This window comes from Erinaceus europaeus, chromosome 6 (assembly GCF_950295315.1).
Source record: "Erinaceus europaeus chromosome 6, mEriEur2.1, whole genome shotgun sequence".
NCBI classification, from domain to species: domain Eukaryota; kingdom Metazoa; phylum Chordata; class Mammalia; order Eulipotyphla; family Erinaceidae; genus Erinaceus; species Erinaceus europaeus.
In genome coordinates, this window is record NC_080167.1 from 34661042 (window position 1) to 34686765 (window position 25724).

A 25724-nucleotide genomic window follows, 5' to 3' on the forward strand; every position below is an offset into this window, starting at 1 on the left:
GAGGCCCACAAAAAGGGGTCCATTATGTTGTTCTTGATGGAGATGAGCAGTGACAATGGTGAGAAGGATCTGTTAGATGTCTATTCCCATCATGTCTGTGTGGGAATCCCAGGTCTCCCTGGGTAGGGCCCCAGGTGATGGGGGTGGCCTGATAGTGACTAAGGAGTCATCATTAAAGTATGCCAGTCTCTTCCCCTTATTCAGCTTTTGTAGTCCTTACTTTGTTTGACAAGGTTAGCTTTGGAGTGATTGAGGGAAGTGTAATAGGAAGTAGTTGAGGAGGGCATCTAGGTCTAAGTAGAAACTGTTTCACTAGATACAAGTTGTCTTTTTAGGTCTTTCTACTTGTTTCATTTATTGACTCACTGAAAACTGTTGTGCATTTTTGCTTTAAGTTATATATTTTCCCCTAACTTATGGATACATGTACATATGCCCTAGCTCGTGGGCCCTAGACTCGTAATTCTATTCCACTGGTCAATATGTCTGTTTATACTCTAGTGTCTGTTTTGATTATAATGGCCTTATAATACAGTTTGCACTAGTTAACATTTGTAGCTCTTGTTCTATCTTCCTAAAACTTAGATGAGGCCTTGCTTGAGATTACATTAGACGTATATATGGCTCTAGGTAGTGTATTTATTTTGATGTTAATGCTTCCAACCCATAAACATGGTATATCTTTCCACTTGTGTCTCATTATATTTCCTTAAATAGTGGATCATAATTTTCAGTATACAAGTCTTTCACTTACTTTGTTATGTTTATTTCTAAATATTTTGTCTTGCCCTTATAGTAAAAGGGATTGATTTCCAAATTTCTTCTTCTTCTTAGTGTTTGCATAAAGAGATACCACTGACTTTTATCTGTTAATTTTGTTGTCTGACATCTTGCTAGGTTGCCTGATTATTTCCAGGGGCCTACTGCTAGATTCATTAGTTTTTCTATGCCTACTATCATTGTCATCGCATATAGTGAAAGATTGACCTATCCTCTTCCTAGCTGTATCCCTTATTCCTTGTACCTGCCTGATTACTATGGAAAGAACTCCTAACACTTGTGACATCCCTGTCCAGTAACTGATCTAAAAGGAAGTGCTTCCATTTTCTTACCATTAAGTATATTGACTCCACTGAAGTTTTCCATCTATTAATAGATGTTAGGTTTTTTCAAGGCCTTATTTACATGTATTGATTATAATCATGTATTTTTGGCCTTGCTTTTATTGATGTGGTAGATCACATTAGATAATTTATATATATTAAGCTAACTTTACATTCCTGAGATTGTTTAATTGTACTGTAGTGTTTGGCTGACAAATTTTGTTCAGTATTTGAACACCTAAGGTTGTATTGTAATTATCAAGCTACCACTAAAAAGACCCTTGAGCTTAACTTAGGCTTTTCTAAAAATTAAGTATTTCTTAACTCAAGGGTGGACATCAATAGAAATACCAACTAGACCTAAGTCAAGCAGATTATGTAATGGTTATTCAGCTACTGTATAACTGGCCTTCATAGCCTCAACAGCTGGGAGAAAGTTAAAACTTATTAGATAGAGGATGGACTATAGAAACTGGATGGTGGCATGAGACAGGCTTCTCTACTTTGGCTGTTGCAGCCAATGTCAGGCAATTTCACAACCTGGAGTCCTAGTCATAGATAATGGGCCCAGACCTACACAGCATCTCTCTGTCATCACTTGTCACTTCCTTTGGGGATGCCTTTCTCTCTGCCCTATCATGGGCCTCTCAGAACTTTGTCCTCACTATAACACTGACTAAGATTGCCAAACTCTCTGGAGGGAGACTGGGTCTCTCTACACTGTGTCTTGAAGAAAAGACCGTAGTGCAACCTGTGGACATCCCCCCAGCTGTGATCACAGAGTGAGCTTAAACTGACATGGACCCAGAGGTCATACAGGCTCCTTGGTAAATATTAACAGACATGATCCTCAGGCTAGATAGATGTGGTACAGTTGGTTATACATATAAATATGTCTTTTATTTCAGTATGGGAGCCACTCTCTGCATTAATCCAGTTCTCAAATCCTACACTGTACTCTGATGCCATCTTCCCAGATATTTCTCAATCCTGCCTATATGGCAATAGCTCAAAAATCATTAGAGTCCTAATATCTTAGAAATGTTTATATCTAAATAGATAATATAGCTACCTCTCATCCTGAGTTTCTTAGCTCTAATTGACTCTACTCATACTCTGGTCACCTATTTACTAAGCATTTGTATGCCTTGCTATCTTTCCACCATCAAGTCCCAGATGCTGCCACTACCCCACCCTGACCTTTCTGCATAGATGACCACATGAAGTGTCCAGAAATCTCATCTCTCCAGAGCCCTACCCTACTAGGGAAATATTACGGACAACATGGGTCTGTCTATAGGCATGTGGATCAACCAGGCAACTGCCCATATGTCAGTAGGAAGCAGTTACAGAAGCACAAAACTCTGTCCTTCAACATCCCAAAAAGAATTTTGTGTCCATACTCAGGGTCCGGATGTTGAGGGAGAAGTTACAGAAATTACTGCCCAGAAATGGGAGTGGTTACAGGTGTGACTTAGAAGGTGGAGGTGGGTTTTGGGTTTAAAAGTGGGACCCTGAGCATATTTAAGCTCTTGGGCCCTGACCTGAACCATGTGAGTTTCTCTTCTCTTGCTCTCTCACTCTTTCTTGGGACTACCATGTGAATAATATGTAATTCAGCCCTCAGTTCACTTTCTCTCATTCCTTCTCTCTCTTTCTCTCTCTCTCTCTCTCTCTCTCTCACACACACACACACACACACACACACACACACACATCTCTCTTTCCCTAACATGTCTTTCTTTCTTTTTAATTTCATTTATTTGTTGGACAGAGACAGAGAGAAATTGAGTATGGAGGGGGAGAAAGAGAGGGAGAGAGACAGAGAAACACGTGCAGCTCTGCTTCACTACTCATGAAGCTTTCTCCTGCATGTAGGGGTCAGGGGCTTGAACCCAGGTCCTTGTACACTGTAATGTGTGCACTTAAACAGGTGCACCACCACGTGGCCCCATTATCAGAACTCTACCTGTGACTTATAGCTGGCCTCATAAAGTTTACAAAGTTCATAAAATTAGCACCAAAGTTTGCATATAGGTGCATTGCTCTAAGATGAAACACATAATTTCTATTAGATTTTCAGAGGTAGCCATGACTTGAAATTAAGCAAAGGGGCTGTGTTAGTAAATCAGGATCCCATGAGAAGCCCCAAGACTTATGTGATCATTTCACCTAACCCTCCCCTTATTCTATAGCCTGGTCTGTCTCAGATCACATTTGTTCCCAGTTCAGATGATAGGAGGTGCTGGCTCAGAGGAGGGGGAGGGTCTTTCTGGTGCCCCTGGGGATGCTGTTGATATTTAGGGTAGAGACTTTTTTTCCTCTGACATGTCTTGTTTTCAATAAAAGTTTTGTTACCTTTGTGTATAAATACCACAGCTTTCTCAGCCTCATCTGTTGTTGGGCACCTGGTTTGCTTCCAGGTTTTAGCTATTACGAATTGTACTGCTATGAACATAGGTGTACACATATCTTTTTGGTTGAGTCTTTGGGATATATGCCTAGGAGAGGAATTACTGGATCATATGGAAGGTCCATGTCTAGCTTTATGAGGGTTCTCCAGACTGCTCTCCACAGAGGTTGGACCAATTTACATTCCCACCAGAAGTACAGATGAGTTCCTTTGTCCCCACAACCTCTCCAGCATTTGTTACTGCTGTCCTTTTTGATGTATGTCATTTTCATAGGGGTGAGGTGGTATCTCAGTGTTGTCTTTATTTGCATTTCTCTGACAATCAGTGACCCGGAGCAATTTTTCATGTGTTTGTTAACCTTTTGTATCTCTTCTGTAAGTGATCCTTCTGTTCATGTCCTCTGCCCATTTTTGGATGGGGTCATTCACTTTTTTGTTGCTAAGTTTGGTGAGCTCTTTATATATCTTAGTTATTAGCCTCTTGTCTGATGTATGGCATGTGAAGATCTTCTCCCATCCTGTGAGGAGTCTCTTTGTTTGGGTGATGGTTTCTTTTGCTATGCAGAAGTTTTTCAACTTGATGTAGTTCCATTGGTTTATTTTTTATTTAGTCTTCCTTGCAATGGGGTTTGTGTCATCAAAGATGTCCTTGAGGTTTAGATGGGAAAGTGTTCCACCAGTGCTTTCCTCTAAGTATTTGAAAGTTTTTGGTCTAACATCCAAGTCCTTGATCCATTTGGAATTGACTTTTCTTTCTGCTAAGATAAAGTGATTCAGTTTCATTCTTCTGCACATTTTAACCCAGTTTTCCCAGCACCACTTATTGAAGAGACCCTCCTTCTCCATTTAATAATTTGAACCCCCTTATCAAAAATTATATGTCTATAGGTGTAAGGGTTTATTTCTGGTCTTTCAATTCTGTTCCACTGGTCTGTGTATCTATTTTTATTCCAGTACCAGGATGTTCTGATTGTGATTGCCATATAATATAATTTAAGATCTTGGAGTATGATGCTTCCATTTTTTTTTTCTCAAGATTGTTTTGGTGCTTCTAGGTGTTTTCTTGTTCCAGCTAAATAATCTTGGGTTTCTTAAGCTACAATTATGGCAAAGACACAGTGTCCAGGTGAAGAAGACTCAGAAACACTTGCACATCAGTTGTTGCAGAATCACTTCTTGTTTCCTCACATTCCAGTATAGGTTCCCTCTTGACCTGTGATACAACTAACTGTCATGTGACTTGACTGCCCCTGTCATACTGATCAAAATACCCCAGTTCCCTGACCTCACTGTGTTGTCTACCTTCCTGCACTAGACCATGCTAGCCATTCCAGTCTTATCACAACCTTCTGCCCACAGATTTATAGGAGGGGGAAAAGGGAGAAGAGACTGTGAAAGGCTACAAACTGGCAGTAAGGAAGCAGCAGCATTTGGTGAAAAAACACCCTGAAAACAGCCATATGGGGACACAGTTCCCTTAGTAGTGGATCCTGGGATGGTATCATACAGAAGCACTTAAATAACTGTGTGCATCAAGTCTTTTCTTCCACCACTTTGCAATATACCAGAGATCTCAGGTTTCTCATTGAACAGAACAATAGATAGTTGACCCTGGTTCTCTGTAGAATCAAACATAATAAGACAAAGGGAATCACCTGCACTGATGGAAGAGAAATGATTAAAGAAAAATCTAAATCCAATAATGTGTATGTTACTTCTTTTGAAGTCATCCCATATGTCTCTGTTGTTATTTTCAGTATCTCTGACTCTCTTTTTGAGATCTCTTACTTCTTTCTTAGTTTTCTCTACTTCATCCCCAATCTTGCTAATTATGTTTTCTGCCTCACTTATTCTATTCTCTCTCTCTTCTGTTGTTTTCAGTAGCTCAACTATTTTGTATTAGCTTGTTTAGCTAGTTGTGCTCTTAGCTCAGCTATTTCAGCTTTCATCTATTTGCCTCCAGATGGTTAGGATTTTCTTTCAGAGTCTCATTTTCTGTTTCCTCATTTCTGACAATCTTACTTTCAAACTCTTTCCTCACTCTTGCGACTAATAACTCAATTAGTGTTTGGATCTTGTCCTCAAAACCCTTTGTGGGGGGAAGGTTTATCTGGGCTTCTGTCCTGGTTCATTTCTCCAATATTTCTTCTTGGTTTAACCATTGTATATGGTGTGTTATGAGGTTCCTCTCTCAGTACCATTCAATCCATTGATCACACTTGCATGGATTGACTTGTGTCTAACTGGGGATATATTAGTTGAAGAAATACTGAAAATTTCCCTAAATTGAAGTAGATGGATACTCATATTCAGGAAACTCTTAAGAGCTCCCAGAAAACAATCCCAAACTCAACTAGATGCACAATAATTAAAATAGCAAGGATAAAAGATAAGGAGGGGGCTGGGTGGTGGCACACCTGGTTGAGCGCACATGTTACAGTGCACAAGGACCCAGGTTTAAGCCCCCAGTCCCCACCTGCAGAGCTTTGCAAGTGGTAAAACAGTGTTGCAGGTGTCTTTCTGTCTCTCATCCTCTCTATCACCCCCTTCCCTCTCAATGTCTGGCAGTCTATCCAATAAATAAAGTTAATTTTTAAAAAAAGATGAGGGGGGAGGAAGGGAGTAATACCCGCCTCCATAAGACTATAAACTGATCAGTATAAACTGTAACGGATAAAAAAGGTTAGCAGGACATCATCGGAGTTTTGAATGAAAAAAGACTTAGATTCATATATACTCTACGCATGTAGGTTATCAGACAGGTTTGAAGGACCATGGAAGAGCTTTTCAAATAAGCAATAAATAGCTAAAAGAATTCACTTTCAATAACCAGTCCCAAAATAAGTACTAAAGGAACTCATATAAGATGAAAATGAATGCTTTCACTCATATTAGAAGAAAGCAAATGTTTGAACTAAAGAACTGAGGTTATCAAGGGTGACTGGGTGTGGAGGAAGGGGTTACAGTGGACTTTGGTAGAATAATATTGATATTTTGCTGAGGTGGGAAATTGTACTTCTGAAACATGTGTGATCATGTATACACCAAGATTACTTCAAGGCAGGAGTCGGGCAGTAGCGCAGCGGGTTAAGTGCTCGTGGAGCAAAGTATAAGACTGGCATAGGGATCCCGGTTCGAGCCCCCGGCTCCCCACCTGCAGGGGAGTCGCTTCACAGGCAGTGAAGCAGGTCTGCAGGTGTCTTATCTTTCTCTCCCCCTCTCTATCTTCCCCTCCTCCCTCCATTTCTCTCTGTCCTATCCAACAACGACATCAACAACAATAATAACTACAACAACAATGGAGACAACAAGGGCAACAAAAAGGAAATAAATAAATAAATGTGCTTTTTTTAAAAAAGAAAAAGATTACTTCAAGGCAAAGCTAAAACAAAAACTGTAGTATATGTATACAGTGAAATACCACTTAGCTATTTAAAATGATAAAGTCATAGAAGCAGGCCTGTGGTTTAGTTGGTCAAAGCACCTGTCTAGTAGTAAAAAGATGCAGTCATCTCCTTTTGTTATTTTGGATGGAACTTGAAGAGAGCATGTTAGGTGAGGTAAGTCAAAAAGAGAAGAACAAATACCAGATGACTTCACTTATAGGTGAAACTTAAAAATAAACAAGGGCAGAAAAGGAAAGTACAAAATAAAACTTGAACTGGGTGTAGCTTATTACACCAAAGCAAAGGATCTGGTAAAGGAAGAGGATGGAGGAGTGGAGAAGTAATTGGCATCCTGGTGTCTGGTGGTGAGAAAGGACTTAAGTTGGGGGTGAGAGTATTTTATAGATACCTACTACAAGGAAATGAGAAACTGTACTCATATGTCAACATCCATACTGTACACCATTAGCCCCCTAGTATAATGCTTTTTAAGTAGACAAATCAAAAATAGGAGAGACCAACAGGATTGGAGAATAAAATGACTGTAGTAGCCTCAAGTGGAAAATGAAGAAATTAGATTTAGAAAAAATGAAGCAACTCAAAAGGAAATGTTAGACTATGTTGTTTTCAACGGGTTATGTTGTTTTCGCCGGGCTGGCTTCACGGGCGGATAACAGACGACCAGGGACTCATGGTTGAGCTATAGGCAGTATCTCTTTATTCATGCAGGACGCAGCACAATCTAAGACGAGCTAAGCTAAACTCAAGTACTGTAAAACTCACAATGCTGTCTTTATATATACTTGCCAGGTAGGGTGGAAACAGGATGTGACATAGAGAGGGTGGAGAGAAAAGTGACTGGTGACAATCAGAGTGTGACAAGGAGAGGATCAGGGTGTGACAAGGAGAGGGGGTGGAGCAAAAACATATCATGAAACACTGGGGATTGAACCAATGCCCTGGAGGGAGGGTGGTGCTTGTTAACAGCAGTTATGTAAATAGAATGAAGTGGTTATGTAAATAGAATAGTGTTAAGCAGGGGGGATTTAAACCAAATGAAACAGAAGGGGTCTCATGCATACCAACAAGACTACCTCAGAAAAGTAAATATAAGAGTATAGGATAGCCTAAACACACTGTTCATCAATATAGAAATTGAAGCAATAGTCAAAAGTCTCAAAAAAAAAAATAAAACAAAATTTAGATCCAAATGGCTTCATTAATTCTAAAAGATGTTCATTGTTGAACTAATATCTGTGTTCAAATTCTTTTGAGAAAAATGAGGGGAGCACTGTCAAATACAAGACCATTATCAGGCTAACCCCCCCCCCCCCAAACAGGAAAATATATCACAGAAAAAGAAAGATATCACAGATGAACATTTATACAGAAGTCCTCAGCAGAATCATGGTAAATCTAATCCAACAACACATGGAGAGAATTAATCTATCATGTCCAAGTGGGATTCATCCCAGGTATGCAGAGATATATGATATATGATATACATGACTAGCTTCATACCTAACCATGAAAATGTAAAGCTTTTCCCCTAAGATCTAGAGCAAGACAAGTATGTCTACTTTCACCTCCTAGCCTCCACCCCATGCCTGCAAGAGGACACTTCATGAGAAATGAGCAGTGCTGTAGGTGTCTCTCTTTCACTTCTCCTCCAACCCCCCTCTCAATTTCTCTCTATCTATAAAAAAAATAAAAGCCTAAAAATTAAATAAATCTATAAACAAACAATGAGTAGAGGAAAGGGATGTCAGAGAAGCAATCACTTTTTGCAGTTATATCAGAAAACTTAAAAGTACCTTGGAGTACCTGAAGAGAACAATTTTTATGCAAAAAAAAAAAAATGTTTTCAAACCTGAGGTTAACAAAGTCCCCATTTCAACCCTCAGAATCACTGTGAGCCAGAGCTGAGAATGCTCTGGTTAAAAAAAAAAAAAAAAAGAAGAAAAAGAAGAAAGAAAAGGAAAAGAAGAAAGAAAAGAAAAAGAAAAAAAAAAAAAGAAAGAAATACCTTGGAGTAAGTTTAACAAATGCAGTGAAAACCTTTACAATAAAAATTATAAGACATTGTTAAAAGAAATAAAACAGAAGAAAGAAAGTTATCCCATTTTTATGGAATAAACTTTGTTAAAATAGCCATTTTGTCTAAACAGTTTCTAGATTCAATATAATTGCTATTAAAATCATAGTGATAGAGACGGAGAAAATTACTCTAAAATTTGTGTGGAATTATGAACTACCACAAATAGCTGAAGAAGTTTTGAGGAAAAAAAAAAAAAGGAAAAATGAAGGTATTACGTTCCTTGACTTAAAACTTTATAGTGCAGGAACCTCACATTTCTACTATAGAGCCTATATTTCCCCCAGTCCTGGAACCTTAGGGTGGGGTGCACTTTCCTGCATGCTTCTCTCAGTGCATACCAAATAAGATTGCATCCGCTGATCCCAACCTAATCAACGCAACGACTACCACCTCAGCATGCTTCACTTCAGACTACGTCCAGAGACTTCAGCTGTGGAATGACACCCTTCAGCTTCATTACTGAAAGGTGAGACCTTTCCTTTCATAGTATTCTCTTAATTCCATTCCAGGCGGTTCACTTCGTAACTAAGTCCCAAAAACTAGATATAGACCAGGTCCTATGAGATAGAGCATATGTTCACAGGTATCCATAAACTAGGGAAAAATATATACCTGAAAGCAAAAGTACACAATAGTCTACAGTGAGTCAGTATAAAGTTCCTAATGAAATCTAATTAGACTTAGATACCCTCCTTACCTACTTCCTATTATAGTTCTCTCACTCACTCCAAAGCTAACCTTAGCAAAGCAAGGACTGCAAAAGCTCAATAAGAGCAAGAGACTGGCATACTTTAATGATGACTCTTTAGTTACTCTCAGGCCACCTCATCAGCTGGGGCCCTAGTCAGGGAGTCCTAAGATTCCCAAACAGACATGATGAGCCTAGACCTCAAATAAATCCCTCTCCCCATTGTTACCGGTCATCTCTATCAGGAACAACAAAAAAGACCCCTTTGTGGGCCCCCCATAGGACCTTGCCCTCAACTTGGATTAACAATGGTAGAGAATGTTCCATCCTCTGAAGGGAGGCTGGACAACATACTCTATGCTACACCTGAGGAAGATGGGTAGATATTGGGGGAGCTTGGAATGTTCCTACTCATGACTACAGAATGTGAGGTCAGATCTACAGGGATGCAGAGGTCACGTGAGGTAGGCTCCTAAGCTGAGTATGAGCCCCAGATCAGATCAAATTGAGGGGGTATATAGTCAACAATATCTATACACCTTTCCCATATTATTAGCGAGCTACTCTCTTCCCTGATCCAGCTTACTGTCCCTTTTCCAGCCATGACATCACCTCCCCAGACTTGGATCCACCTGCATATCAGATTTCAGGCTCAGAGAAAAAAAAATTTTTTTTTAAGTTGTATAGCTACAGGCCCTTTGAAATAAAAGTAAAATATGCCTACTAGCTATCTATAAAATGGAGGACCCCTCAACACTTCATCTACACTATTCCAGCATTTAGGTCCATAATTTTTCAACAATTTGTTTGGCTTTGTGTGTTAACTCTCTTTTCAGCCACCAGGTTCCAGATGCTAGCATGAGGCCAATCAGACTTCCCTCAATAGACGACCGACCCTACCAGTGTGTCCTGGAGCTCCAATTCTCTAGAGCCCCAACTTACTAGGGAAAGAGAGGGGCAGGCTGGGAGTATGGATCAACCAGTCAGTGCCCATGTTCATCAGGGAAGCAATTACAGAAGCCAGACCTTCCACCTTCTGCCATCCCACAATGACCTTGGGTCCATACTCCCAGAGGAATAAAGAATAGGAAAGCTATCAGGGGAGGGGATGGGACATGGAGATCTGGTGATGGGAATTGTGTGAAGTTGTACCCCTCTTATCCTATGGTTTTTGTTAATGTCACCTTTTTTAAATAAATAAAACTTTGTAGTTAGTCAAAACAATAATAAATTTTGTGCCTTTTAATTGCAAGTTTGTTAGCTTTTAATTATCTGTATTCTATGTGTGATTGAAATCATTTGGTAGTTATCCTCCAGCTTTCTATTTCATTAAGTATAATCACTTCCATTTTTATTCATTTTGTTCCAGTGAATACAATATCATCTTTTCTTTTTTTAAATTTTTTATTATCTTTATTTATTTATTGGATAGAGACAGTCAGAAATTGAGTGGAAGGGAGAGACAGAGAGGGAAAGAAACAGAAAGACACCTGCAACCCTGCTTTACCACTCGCAAAGCTTTCCCCCTGCAGGTGGGGATTGGGGGCTTGAACCTGGGTCCTTGTGCATTGCAACACGTGTGCTCAACCAGGTGTGCCACCACCAGGCCCAGTATTACCTTTTCAATTGCAGAGTAGTATTCCACTAGATATATGACCCCCCCCACACCCAAAAGAGCAAAAATGAGGAGAGGATATGAACAGAATATTCACCAAAGAAGACATCCAAAAGGCCAGAAAACATAAAAAAAAATGTTCCAAGTCACTGATTGTCAGAGAAATGCAAATAAAGACAACAGTTAGAAACCCTTTCACTCTTGTGAGAAGGTCATACAACAGAAAAGGTAGCAGCAGCAATTGCTGGTTGTGGGGACAAAGGAACCCTCCTGCACTGCTGATAGGAATGTAAATTGGTCCAACCCTTATGGAGAGCAGTCTGGAGAACTCTCAGAAGGTGGACCTACCCTATGACCCTGCAATTCTGTTCCTGGGAATATATCCTAAGGAACCAAACATACCCATCCAAAAAGATTTGTATATGCCTATGTTCATAGCAGCACAGTTTGTAATAGCCAAAATCTGGAAGCAACCCAGGTGTCCAACAACAAATGAGTGGTTGAGTAAGTTGAAGTATATATACACAGTGGAATACTACTCAGCTATTAAAAATGGTGAATTTACCTTCTTTACCACATCTTGGCTAGAGGTTGAAGATATCATGTTAAAGGGCTGGGTGGTGGTGCACCTTGTTGAGCGCACATGTTACAGTGCACAAGGATCCAGGTTCGAGTCCCCAGCCCCCACCTGCAGGTGAAGCAGTGTTGCAGGTCTCTGTCTCTCCTTCTCTATCACCCCCTTCCCTCTCAATTTCTGGCTGTCTCTACCCAGTAAATAAAATATAATAAAAAATTTTTTTAAAGATATCATGTTAAGTGAGATATATCAGAAACAAAAGAAGTTGAAAAACAAGATCAGAAGGGAAAACACTAAGCAGAACTTGGACTGGAGTTTGTGCTCTGCGCCAAAGTAAAAGACTGTGGTGTGGAGGGGGAGGGTCCAGGTCCTGGAATATAATGGCAGAGGAGGACCTAGTGGGACTTGTATTGTTATTTGGAAATGTTATACATGTACAAACTATTGTAACTTATTGTTGACTGTAAACCATTAATCCCCCAATAAGGAAATTAAAAAATATATCAATGTCAAGGTCTTGTATGGTACAGTAAATCTTAACCATGGGATTTTCAAAGTAAACCAAATTCCCAGATAACTTGGCTATAACAATAAATATCTGTTCCTTCTTAAACTCTAAGATAGCAGGAACCTTCCCCATTCTCTATAAAACCCTTATTTCTCCCCGTCCTAGATTATTTGGGGTGTGGCTTATTTTCCTTCAGGCTTCTCTTGTTCCATACCATTTGATAGTGTATCTATTGATCTCAACCAAATCAATACAACCAGTACCACCTCAACATGTTTTACTCTGGACTTTGTCCAGAGATGCCAGGCCTGGGAATGCAACCCTCCAGCCCCAATACTCTGGTGAGACCTTTTCTAACTCCCAAAACTCCTTTCGTTCCCTTTAATTCCCTTTTGGGTGGTGTACTTCCTAACAAAGTTATAGGACCTAGATATAGACCAGGCCCATGAGATAAGGCATATGCATTCATAAGTTAAAAGAAAATATATACCTTAAAGTAGAAGTGCACAGTAGTTTGCAGTGACTCAATAAGTGCAGCAAGCCTAAAAAAGACATCATAAAGTACACAATCAAATAGTTTCATATATATTTTTATTAGTGATTTAATATTGATTTACAAAATTACATGTCAGAATGGGTATATTTCTATACCATCCCCACCACCAGAGTTCTGAGTCCCCAATCCCTGTTATAAGCTACAGCAGTTTTCCTAAGGTTGCAGATATAGGTTAACTATTATTTCTACAACTGCCTGTATATATTGCCCTTAAAAAAATAGTCCCATCTTCTCTTCCTTCCAAGTTGCACATAACTCTATTACAACATACAAATGTCCCTCTTTTTTTTCTATTCTCTTTCTGGGCAATAATGGAGCTGGGAAGTCAGCCTTATCAGTTTCCTTCTATCGTTTCTCCCCCACTGGGAGTATGGATCAAAATTATTTTTGGAGTGCAGAAGGTAGGAGATCTGGCTTCTGTAATTGCTTCTCTGCCGGACATGCTGGTCAGTCCATACTCCCAGCATGTTTCATCTTTCCCTAGTGAGGTAGAGTTCTGAAGAGGCAAGGTTCCGGGATACATTGATGAGGTCATCTGCCCAGAGAAGTCAGGATGCAATCATGGTGGCATCTGCAACTTGCTGGCTGAAAGACAGCGAGATACAAAATAGGACAAAATGGTACATGAACAGAAACCAGCGAGATACAAAATAGGACAAAATGGTACATGAACAGAAACCAAGAAGTAGGGACAAAGGAGATGAGATTAGGGACCTTAGGGTGCAAGGAAGCTAGGAAATCCATTTTAGGGAATGTTTCGGGGGGCCCATGACTATTACAGTTTTTGTTTGAGTTTGATAGCTAACATGAAGTAAGATAAAAACTATTGTCTAAGAAAATGGTGTCAAAGTAGAGAAAAGGGCATGAAAGTTGAATTAGGGCAGAGAGTAGCTCTCATTCTTGAAAAAAAAAATCTATGAATAAAATTAACTATTTACCCCCATCCACCTAACCCAGGGCATATATATATTTAGCACAAGAGCCTGTGTAACCTCTGAGTCCCCGTCAGTCTGAGCTCTTCGCTCATGGTAAAATGAGGTTTTCTTTTTTCTTTTTCATTTATTTATTTATTTATTTATTCAATTTATAAAAAGGAAACACTGGCAAAACCATAGGATAAGAGGGGTACAACTCCACACAATTCCCACCACCAGAACTCCGTATCCCATCTTATTCCCTGGTAGCTTCCTTATTCTTTTTTTTTTTTTAACTTTTTTAATTTATTTTTTATTTAAGAAAGGATAAATTAACAAAACCATAGGGTAGGAGGGGTATAACTCCACACAGTTCCCACCACCCAATCTCCATATCCCATCCCCTCCCCTGATAGCTTTCCCATTCTCTATCCCTCTGGGAGCATGGAACCAGGGTCGTTGTGGGTTGCAGAAGATAGAAGGTCTGGCTTCTGTAATTGCTTCCCCCGCTGAACATGGGCGTTGACTGTTTGGTCCATACTCCCAGTCTGCCTCTCTCTTTCCCTAGTAAGGTGGGTCTCTGGGGAAGCGGAGCTCCAGGACACATTGCTGGGGTCTTCAGTCCAGGGAAGCCTGGCCGGCATCCTCATGGCATCTGGAACCTGGTGATTGAAAAGAGAGTTAACATACAAAGCCAAACAAATTGTTGAGCAATCATGGACCTAAAGGTTGGAATAGTGGAGAGGAAGTGTTGGGGGGATACTCACTGCAAACTCTAGTCTACTTCTGCTTTCAGGTATGTATTTTGCACTAGTTTATGGATACGTGTGAACATATGCCCTCTCTCACAGAACCTGGTCTATATCTAGGTTTTGGGACTGTTAGAAAGTGATCCACCTGGAGTGGAATTAGAGAATACTATGAAAGGAAAGGTCTCATCCGAGTAATGAAGCTGAAGGGTTGTCATTCCACACCTGAAGTCTCTGGATACAGTCTGAACTGAAGCATGTTGAGGTGGCAATCGTTGCGCTGATTAGGTTGCAATCGGCAGATGCAATATTATTTGATATGGATTGGGAGAGGCATGCGGTAAAGTGAGCCCTATCCTAAGGTTCCAGGACTGGGGGCAATATAGGCTCTATAGTGTAGATTTGAGGTTCCTGTTGTCTTAGGGTTCAAAAAGACAATGGATAGTTAATGTTATCATCACATTATTTGGTAATTGGGTTAACTTTGAAAAGTCTTTTTGTTAGGGTTTGCTGTATAGTGCCTAGTATCTTATATAGCTGTGCCACTGGTTGCTTCTGATCTACTTGGTCTAGGCTTTTGAGAGAGTCCGCATATCAAATACACAGCCTATATATTAAAAAGACTCAGTCTGTGTTTTAAAAACTTTGAGACATAAAATTAATTTTCCCCCTCTCATATTAATTAACTAGTGATTTATATGACTACACTTTACTAGGAGTGTACATAAACACCATTCCCACCACCAAAAGACTGTGTCCCATCCCATCCACCCACCCTTATCCCCCCACCCCCCACCATCCCGCATGTCCATCCTCCCCCTCACCACAGGGTTTTTACTTTGGTGCCCTACTTATTCTTTTTTTTTAAATTTATTTTTTAAAAAAGGAGACATTAACAAAACCATAGGATAAGAGGGGTACAACTCCACACAATTCCCACCACCAGATCTCCATGTCCCATCCCCTCCTCTGATAGCTTTCCTATTCTTTATCCCTCTGGGAGTATGGACCCAAGGTCATTGTGGGATGGCAGAAGGTGGAAGGTCTGGCTTTTATAGTTTCTTCCCTGCTGAACATGGGCATTGACTGGTCGATCCATACTCCCAGTCTGCCTCTCTCTTTCCCTAGTAGGGTGGGTCTCTGGGAATCGGAGCTCCAGGACACACTGGTAGGGTCCTCTATTGATAGAAGTCTGGTCGGCCTCATGCTCGCATCTGGAACCTGGTGGCTGAAAAGAGAGTTAACATACAAAGCCAAACAAATTGTTGACCAATCATGGACCTAAAGGCTGGAATAGTGCAGATGAAGAGTTGGGGAGTCTCCATTTTGTAGATAGCTAGCAGGCCTATTTTAGATCTATTCCAAAGGGCCTGTGACTATACTAGTTTTTTTTTTTTTTCTCTGAGCCTGAAATCTGATATGCAGGTGGGTCCAAGTTATTGTCTGGGGGGGTGATATCATGGCTGGAAAAGGGACAAAAAGTTGGATCAAGGAAGAGAGTAGCTCCCTAATAAGGGAGAGGTGTATAGTTATTGTTGACTATAGACCCCATCGATTTGATTTGGTCTGGGGCTCGTATTCAGCTTCGGAGCCTATGTGACCTCTGCATCCCTGTAGATCTCAGCTCACATTCTGTGATCATGAGTAGGAACATTCCAAGCTGCCCTAATATCTACCCATCTTCCTCAGGTGTAGCATAGAGTATGTTTTCCAGTCTCCCTTTGAAGGATGGAACATTCTCTACCATTGTTTACCCAAGTTGAGGGCAAGGTCCTATGGGGGCCCCACAAAGGGGTCTTTTTTGTTGTTCCTGATAGAGATGACCGGTAATAATGAGGAGAGGGATTTATTTGAGGTCTAGGCCCATTGTGTCTGTTTGAGTTTCCCTATTCTTTATCTCTCTGGGAGTATGGTCCCAGGGTCATTATGGGGTGCAGAAGGTAGAAGGTCTGGCTTTTGTAATAGTTTCCCTGCTGAACATGGGCATTGACAAGGTGATCCATACTCTGAGCTTGTCACTCTCTTTCCCTACTGGGGAGGGGCTCTGGGGAAGCAAGGCTCTAGGACACATTGGTGGGGTTGTCTGTTCAGGGAAGTCTGTTTGGCATCATGGTAGCATCTGGAACCTCATGGCTGAAGAGAGAGTTAACATATAAAGCCAAACAAATTGTTGAACAATCATGAACCTAAAGGCTTGAATAGTACAGATGAAGAGTTGGGGTGGGGGTAGGGTGGTGTCTCCATTTTGTAGGTAGCTAGTAGGCCTATTTTAATTATATTCCAAAAGGCCCATGACTAAATATGAGAGGGGGAAAATCAATTGAATGTCTCAGACTTTTTATAACACAGACCATAGGCCAAGTCTTTGATATGTTGACTCTTAAAAGCTTATACCAGGGAGAACAGAAACAACCAGTGGGTGGCACAGCTATATACAAGTAATGTCAAAGGACATAAATTATGGTGATGTTGTGTATGATATAGCAAATCCTAAAAAAGGGATTTTCAAAGTTAACCCAATTACCAAATAACTTGATTACAGCAATAATTAACTATTGCTTTCTTAATCCCTAAGACATCAGGAACCTCCTGCTTCCTCTAGAGAGGCTATATTTCCCCCAGTCCTGGAACCTCTAGGTTGGGGGCTCACTTTCCTGCATGATTCTCCCAATTCATACCAAAAGATACTGCATCTGCCTATCCCAACCTAATCAACGCAAAGAGTACCACCTCAGCAAGCAAGTACCACTTCAGACTGTGTCCAGAGACATCAGGTGTGGAATGTCAAACCTTCACCTTCATTACTTGGGTGAGACCTTTCCTTTCATAGGAAAGGTGTAGTTGTACTTTATCTCCTAACTTGTTTCACTAAGCATAATCTTCTTAGTTTCATCCACATTATCCCAAAGGACATAATACCATCTGTTTTTTCATAGCTGAGTAGTACTCCATTGAGTATATGTCCTATAACTTTTTAATCCAGTCATCTGTTGAAGGGCACTTTGGTTGCTTCCAAATTTTTGCTGTTGTGAGTAAAGCCACTATGAAGATGAGGGTGCATATATCCCTTTGAATCAGTGTTACTGTATCTTTTGAGTATATGCCTATTATTGAGATTGTTAGATCATAAGATATTTCCATTTGTATTTGATTATGGAGTCTCCATACTGTTCTCCATAGTGGCTGCACCAGTTTGCATTTCCACCAGCAGTGTAGTAGAGTTCCTCTCTCTCCCCACGTGCTCTCCTACACTTATCTTCTCTTATTTTACTGATGGAGCCCATTCTCACGAGATGGAATCTGAATATGATTTTAATTTTCATTTCTCTAATGATGTTGGAATATTTCTGCACATGTCTGTGCACCACATGTAACTCGTTAGAGAACCATCTATTCATATCTTCTGTCAACATTTTTATTGAGTTACTCTTTTCTTTTTGTTGAGCTGTATGATAGATGTTTGTATCAACCACTCGTCTGGAGTAGTATACAAATATTTTTTCCCATTTTGGGGGTTTTCTGTTTATAGAAGCTTTTTAATTTGATATAGTCCCATTTGTTCTTTTTGTTTTTGTTTCCTTTTCCCAGGGGATGGAGTCTCCAAATACGGCCCTGAAATGTTTCACCGATATATTCTTCTGTGGTTTTTATACTTTCAGATTGTTGATCCATTTAGAGCTAATTTTGGTGCATGGTGTTAGGGAGTGATCTAGTTTCATTTTTTTGCATGTGGCTAGAGGCTCAAAGAGGGGGTGACTTTTCCACATATTCCTGGCCAAGTGCTAAAGGCTGTTTCACAAAGCTTTGGACCCTCATCTAATACTACTTTGAGCACACTGACCCCTGTGTGTTTCTATTAAAGATTTATGTCCACCTGAAGGAATCTGGGGTCCCAGATGGACTGGATGCATTAAAGAATAAGCCTCAGCTCCACAGCATGGTGGCCAGGAGTTTATGCCAGAATGCAGCAGGCAAGAACTACATCATCTTCACGGGGCCCAGCATCACCAGCTTGACACTGTTTGAAGAATTTGAAAAGCAAGGTTTGTCAGTTGGCAAGCTCTTCTGTGCAGGACTTCTCCTTCCCTGAAGACACAGTGGAGAGGGCCAGGGCTTAAAGTATGTAGTATCGTCACCCTGCCCTGCTGGTTCTGAAGATTTGTAAAACTATAGTGCTTGTGTTCTGAGGGATACATATTTATCCAGTTTTCAGTGTGCATTTCTTCCCTACTAGGTTGTGACTATCAAATAAGTTATCTTAAGATTTAATTTAATTCTAGCTGCTGTTATAAATACTGCATGCTAGGTGGCTTGTAATCAGAAAAAAATAATTAGGGGTTTGAACAAGGTGCCACTATTTTGGGTTCTGGTAAGAGTTCCCTTCTAGGATGAAGACTTATTATGTTCTTACATGGAAGAAGGGGTAAATGGGTGCTGTAGGCTTACTCTCTTTGTATAGGCACTAACTATTCATGAGGCCTCCATCTCATGACATGAGCACCTCCTAAAGACCTCACCATCTAAACCAGCCTCTGGACTGGCTTTGTCTTATTAATGTGCAAAACCTGATTTCTAGGCTCAATATTTAGCCTTTGAGAGAATTCAGAGAAGATCAGACTATGTGAAGATAGCTTCTGTAAGTCAAGTTGCAGAAGTTTGACCATAAAACATGTTAACCAGCCATACTGGAGAAGTATGGCAGTGAAACTGCTGGGATTCCTAGAATGTCTCTTGATAGCATGATTTGCTTTGTGGTAGCCACTCCCTACCTCACATCCTCTGTGAGGTATCACCTGACCTGACAGTCAAGTGGTAAGGTCAGGGCCAACTCACAGCAGGTTTACTAGATGGGAATTATGTGTTGCTGAGTGAAGATGCCAAATAAAATTATCAGTGCTTGCTTCCCTAAGATCTAGGTGTAGAGATCTCTAATGTAGTTAGGAAGGGAACACTCCCCAGTGCAGAGACTTAGGATGTGGACAAAGAAGGATCTTCTGATGGGAAGAAAATAATTAGATAAGGAATTTGAGCTTTTCCAAGAGTGATCAAAGATTTTATTGCCTGTTTTTTCAGAAGTACCTAAAATTATTGAGCCTTTGCACAGCACCTTGTGCATAAATAATTGAAACATTTTAAATATATGCTATAACCTCCCATATGTGTGTTACTACTACTGAGAAGTATACCCAGCCTGATTGTTTTCATTGTTTGTTTAGAGACACAGAGAACAGAGAAACACCTCAACACTGTTTCATGAAGCTTCTCTAGTACCATCTATGATGCTCTCATGTGGTGCTGGAGCTCAATCCCAGTTCCCTATGTACAGGAAGGCATGTGCTCTACTGGGTGGATTCTCCCTACCCTACATGCAGTGATGAATAGTGAGGATAGTGATTCTCTCCCATGCCCACAGAGATGGTTGCGCCCACCCCAAGAGTTGACTCTTTTAATATAGGCTGGCCGCCTCTCATCACATGTGCTTTTTAAGCCCCCTAGATGATCCTAGTAAGTATTCAAAGTACCTGTGATCCTAGCTGACCCTCCTAGAGCACAGAAACTTCTTTATAATATAAAAGACTTTGTAATTGTTTTGGCAGTGTAACAAACATATAATAATGTTGTCTTTAAAGAATAGATCCATAAAAACTTATTTGGTACTTGAATTTCCTTCTTTCCCTCTTAAAAAAATGCAGCTGCTTCTTGGCTGCTTGACTGTACTGAGAACCAAGTGGATAATGTAAAATACTCTTGTTCAGGGATGAATATTAGCAGTAGAGTGCATAGTTTGCATATGTGAGGTCCTAGGCTTGATCCCTGGCACTAATTAATTAACTATATAAGTCAACCATTCATAAATTCTTTTCAAAATTAAGTTAATCCTCCTCATTTTAAAAACAGATTATTTTCAAATCTGAAGACTGGAGTAGTTTCACTGGGTCTTACTCCACACCCACTGCTGTTCCTAAAGGCACTAGTTCAAGAAGGAAAGGAAGGATTAGATTTTCCCTTCAGCCTGATGGGAAAGAAGTGATGGTTAAAGTTTAGGGAATCTAGAATATTTCAATTTACTGATGATACTTAATCAATCTTCAGTGAATTGAGGGAAGACTTTCTTTCCCTACATGTAAAGACTAAGAAGAAGGATGCCTGGAGAAGCACACTTTCCCTATTAACCCTGTGGCCACCTGGCTGTCTGAGGATTATAGCCCCATAGGGAGGGGAAACTAAGCAAGACCTTGGACCCATCATGGATTTTAGAGCAGCCTCCTTGTTCTGGTATCTGCTCATAATCTCTCCTTTCCCTATGAATTTTTCTGGACCTAACAATAAAGCTTCTCTTTTTTCTACTCACACATACGTTTTGTACTCACATATACTTTATATTGACAGATAAGACACTGGTTAAGTACATTATTTTTAAAATTATTATTCCATCTTCTGCATTTAACTTAGTTCCCCTAAGTTACCTGATTTACAAGACTGCCACTTCCCTATGAATTTTTCTGGACCTAACAATAAAGCTTCTCTTTTTTCTACTCACACATACTTTATATTGACAAACAAGACACTGGCTAAGTACCTTATTTTTAAAATTATTATTCCATCCTCTGCATTTAACTTAGTTCCCCTAAGTTACTTGATTTACAAGACTGCCCCTTGATTCTATGCAAACAAACATCATGTTTGGCCCAAGACTGAGTTTTGGTGAGTTTATCAGGGTGGCATAACTATGGTCATGTTTGAACATCAGCTGGGCCTGTGCTGAGTGGCCACCTTTGCCCTCCCAACTATGAACTAAGGGACTTTGTGGAACTGCAATTCCTGTCATGTAAAGTAGATACAGTAGCTTACTGAGTGCAGAAGATTCTGGAAACAAATAGTGTGTTAGGTATATGTGCTCAGAATTGTTCCTGGCACACAGTAAAGACTATAACAATGAACCTTCCAGTTATTCCTTATGTTTTGCTACCCACGTAACATTTTTTACATATAATTCATAATATACTTCTGAAATTACTAGGAAACATGGTAGATCTGATTAAATTCCCTAAATTTTTGCACACTTTTAGAAAGACTTCTTGAGGGTTTATCTCCCATTGGTATCTTGAGGGCATCCTTTCATTGAATATGTATGGAGTGGGGAAGCCACTGTCACCTCTGATTTATGTGTGGTTGGGGTCCCTCTCACACTAGGGATTTACTGCTGTGGCCTGCTCAGCTCCAGGAAGAGTGACTGCACTGGCCTGCCATTGTCCATGCTGACAAACCCAGTCAATCCCCCAATCCGGGGCCAACACCGAATCAAGATGAAGGGGAATATGTCCCTGATTTGCTGGTACAACAAAGGATACTTCCGCTTCTTGACTAATGCCTACTCACCCATGCAGCAAGGTGGGCACAGACCATTCTCAGCATGGGTATGTGGGGCAAAGGGATTTTGATGAACTTGAGCAAGAGGTGATTCATTGGGTTTAAATTTCTCAATTGTCTGTGCAGTGTTTGTGGCAAGTTGACCCATATTATTCATCAGCTTCTGAGTCATGTGCTGCTACTGTTATAACTGTAAGATAAGACTTTCCTCTCTCTATTACTTGTCAGTTGTTGGAGGAAACAAAGTGGTGGAATGAAATTTACACAACCTCCATTTGGTTTCTCAGGTTACATATAGGTGGTAATTTGTTATGCACATGATTAGTGTTTTATCCTGATTTTGTGAAAAATCTCTCTTGATGGAAAGATAAAAATTGAGTATCTTATCTTTTCAGTATCTTTCTTGAAAGTTTACTACTTTCTCTGTGTGTGTGTTTGTGTGTGTGTGTGTGTGTGTGTGTGTGTGTGTGTAGCACATTAATACTCCTTGGGGCTTAAAATTCATTCATAGGGAGTTAGGCCGTGGGTTAAGCACACATGACATGAAGCACAAGGACCAGTGTAAGGATCCCACTTTGAGCCCCTGGCTTCCTACCTACAGAGGAGTCGCTTCACAAGCGGTGAAGCAGGTCTGCAGGTGTCTGTCTTTCTCTCCCTGTCTCTCTGTCTTCCCCTCCTCTCTTCATTTCTCTCTGTCCTATCCAACAATGATGACATCAATAACAACAATAAAACAAGGGCAACAAAAGGGAATAAATAAATATTTTAAAAATTCATTCATAACTAAGAAATTTATTTAATAGGCTATCTGTTTATCATTATATAGTTCTGGAGAATGAGTTCAGGGCATCAGGCATGCATGATAACTTGGAGCTGCCTCCCAGGCCCACTTTATATTCTATATATTTTACATGAGAAAATAGAAGAAATTGAAAGAACAGGACAGAAACTAAAGTACTACTTCATGATTCATGGAAATGAATGCACTTCCATGTGTGTCAGGGATTGAACCCAGGGCATCGTGCATAGAAAGGCATGAACTTTACCTGATGAGCCATCTCCTTAGTGAAGGAAATCTGGATTTAAAAAAACTACACTAAAACATTATAAAACTTCTGAAAAGGACATTGAAATGACAAAGGGATACTTTCTAAAAACAATTCAGTTGTATAGTGAAAAGTTCTGTGTTTCTTTACATTTCAATCATCTGTTCTCTTCACATTTGAAATAATACTGTCAAGGAGGTCAGTTGTATATGTGTGTCTGCATATATGTGTGTATGCATTTGAAGTCTGGTTCATTTATTCCCATCCTTCAATGACCCCCTCCACTCATCTCATTTAAAATTGGTGAGGAAGTGGTTCAGAAAGAGTACTAAGGATATTTATCTCCTTTCTTTTCCACAGGAATGATCATCAAGAGGAAGAATGTGGAGATCCCTTGTCCCTTGGCTGTGGAAGCATTTGCTGCTCACCTTAGCTATATCTGCAAATATGATGACAAGTACAGCAAGTAAGAGAATAGGCAGGAGAGCTCTTGCAGGTTTGCCATCACAGAAGAGAGAAAATATTTCACCAATTTCAGAATTGAATAATGAAGACCATATGTGAGAAGCCAGTTGGTGCATACATTACCAAGCACCCATCCTCACATGCAAGTGGGAAACTTCACAAATGGTGTAGCAGTGCTGCAAGTTTCTGTCTTTTGCTCTGTCTCTCAGTCTCATCCTTTATCAGAATAACAAGGGCCATGTAGAACAGTGGAATTGTGTAGGCACTGAGCTCCAGTGATAATCTTAGTGATAAAAAAAAAACAAAACTGTGAGATAAAATACTGAGCCCTCATCCTGACCTCCCAGCTTAGGTATTAAACCCCTCTCTCTTTAAACGTGTCTCCTAATCTCTGCCCCCCCATTCTCATTCTCTCTCTCTCTCTCTCTCTCTCTCTCCCTCCCTCTCCTTCGTCTTCCTCTCCCTCTCCCTCTCCCTCCCTCCCTCCCTTCTTCCCTCTTTCTCTTCCTCCTTCTTGCCTGGAAGTGGCCTTCTTTTCCCAACTCTTGGACCTCTCAGCATCAGTCCCAAGCATTCTCAATATATGCCTCTGGTGTAGCTCTGTCTTAAGTATATACACAGATAAACAGATGACATGCACACAAGCATACACATACCCACAATGCTGTCTCCTTGTCACATATAAGTAGCTATGACAGGAACTCCAAAAATTATTGTTATTGCTAATGACTATTAAATTACAGTTGACTTTTTAACAGCACAGGATTTAAGAGTACTGACCCCATATATAGTGAGAGAGAAATCTACATATAACTTTCATTTCTCAAAACCTTTATTAATAGCCTGTTGTTAACCAGAATGTTAACAAAAATATAAAGTCAATCAACACATTTTTTAATATTTTATATGTATTACATACTATATTCTTTTTTTAAATATTTATTTCCTTTTTGTTACCCTTGCTGTTTTATTGTTGTTGTGGTTATTATTGTTGTTGTCATTGATGTCCTCGTTGTTGGAAATGTTGAGAGAAATGGAGAGAAAAGGCGAAGACAAAGGGGGAGAAGTGACTCCCCTACAGGTGGGGAGCCAGGGGCTCGAACTGGGATCTTCATTCCAGTCTTTTTACTTTGCACCACGTGTGCTTAACCCGCTGCGCTATCGCCCAACTCCCTACATACTGTATCCTTACAATAAAGCCATCTAGAGAAAAATGCTACTAAATGAGGAGATAAAGAGCTGTATTAATAATAAGTTTATTTCAAGATCAAGAGGTAATACATCCGTTTAAGTACACATTATCATGCATAAACATGCAGGTTCAATTCCCCAGTCCCCACCTGTAAGGGGGAAGCTTGACAAGCAGTAAAACAGGGCTACAGTTGTCTCTTTCCCTCTGTATCTCTTCTTCCCCTCTCAGTTATACTCTGTCCTGACGAATTAAATTAAAAAAAACATTTTAAATATTAAGATTATGACAATAAAATGGGCATACCAGTGGAACTGCATTTTTCTTTTTCTTTTAAATTTTTTATTTATAAAAAGGAAACATTGACTAAAGCATAGGATAAGAGGGGTACAACTTCACACAATTCCCACACCAGAACTCTGTATCCCTTCCCCTTCCCTGACAGCTTTCCTATTCTTTAACCCTCCAAGAATATGGACGCAAGGTCCTTGTGGGATGCAGAAGGTTTAGTTGCTTCCCCGCTGAACATGGGCATTGACAGGTCGATCCATACTCCCAGCCTGTCTTTTCTCTTTCCCTATTGGGGAAGGGCTTTGGGGAAGCAGAGCTCCAGGACACATTGGTGGAGTTGTCTGTCCAGGGAAGTCTGGTCAGCATCCTGCTAGCATCTGGAACCTGGTGGTTTTTCGGGGTATCTCTCTCTCCGGCGGGGTGGTCTCCAGGGGAAGGGTAACGGGCTGGTTCTTTCTCGCTCACGACAGGGGTGACACGAAGTAAAAGACACCAGGGGACTCTTAGCGTGCCTAGAATCTGAGTCCCAGAATCCCAGAATCCTAGAGTCCGTTTATTAGCAAAGTGGACATGAGTTAAATAGAAGAGCAATGGAGGTAATTATTGTTGAAATACATCAGAAATTACAGTTCTCTTAACAGTCAGCATGCCCCTAAGGTAGGGGGCTGGTATGACAGGAATTGATGAGATACAAGACAGTTATTCTCCATGACACAAGCAAATTAATTATCCAAAGGTATTTGAGAGAAGCATAG

General features: G+C 40.3%; 1 protein-coding gene across 1 annotated transcript in view; it reads left to right on the plus strand.

Annotated features, from left to right (window-relative positions):
• Window positions 1-25724, plus strand: part of PGBD5 (piggyBac transposable element derived 5) — a 156484-nt gene that overhangs the window by 127152 nt on the left and 3608 nt on the right. Inside the window, exons 4-6 of the mRNA XM_007535131.3 lie at window positions 18470-18650; window positions 21802-21999; window positions 23385-23490. Coding sequence (XP_007535193.1) covers window positions 18470-18650; window positions 21802-21999; window positions 23385-23490 — 485 coding nt within the window. The remainder of the gene's footprint in view (window positions 1-18469; window positions 18651-21801; window positions 22000-23384; window positions 23491-25724) is intronic.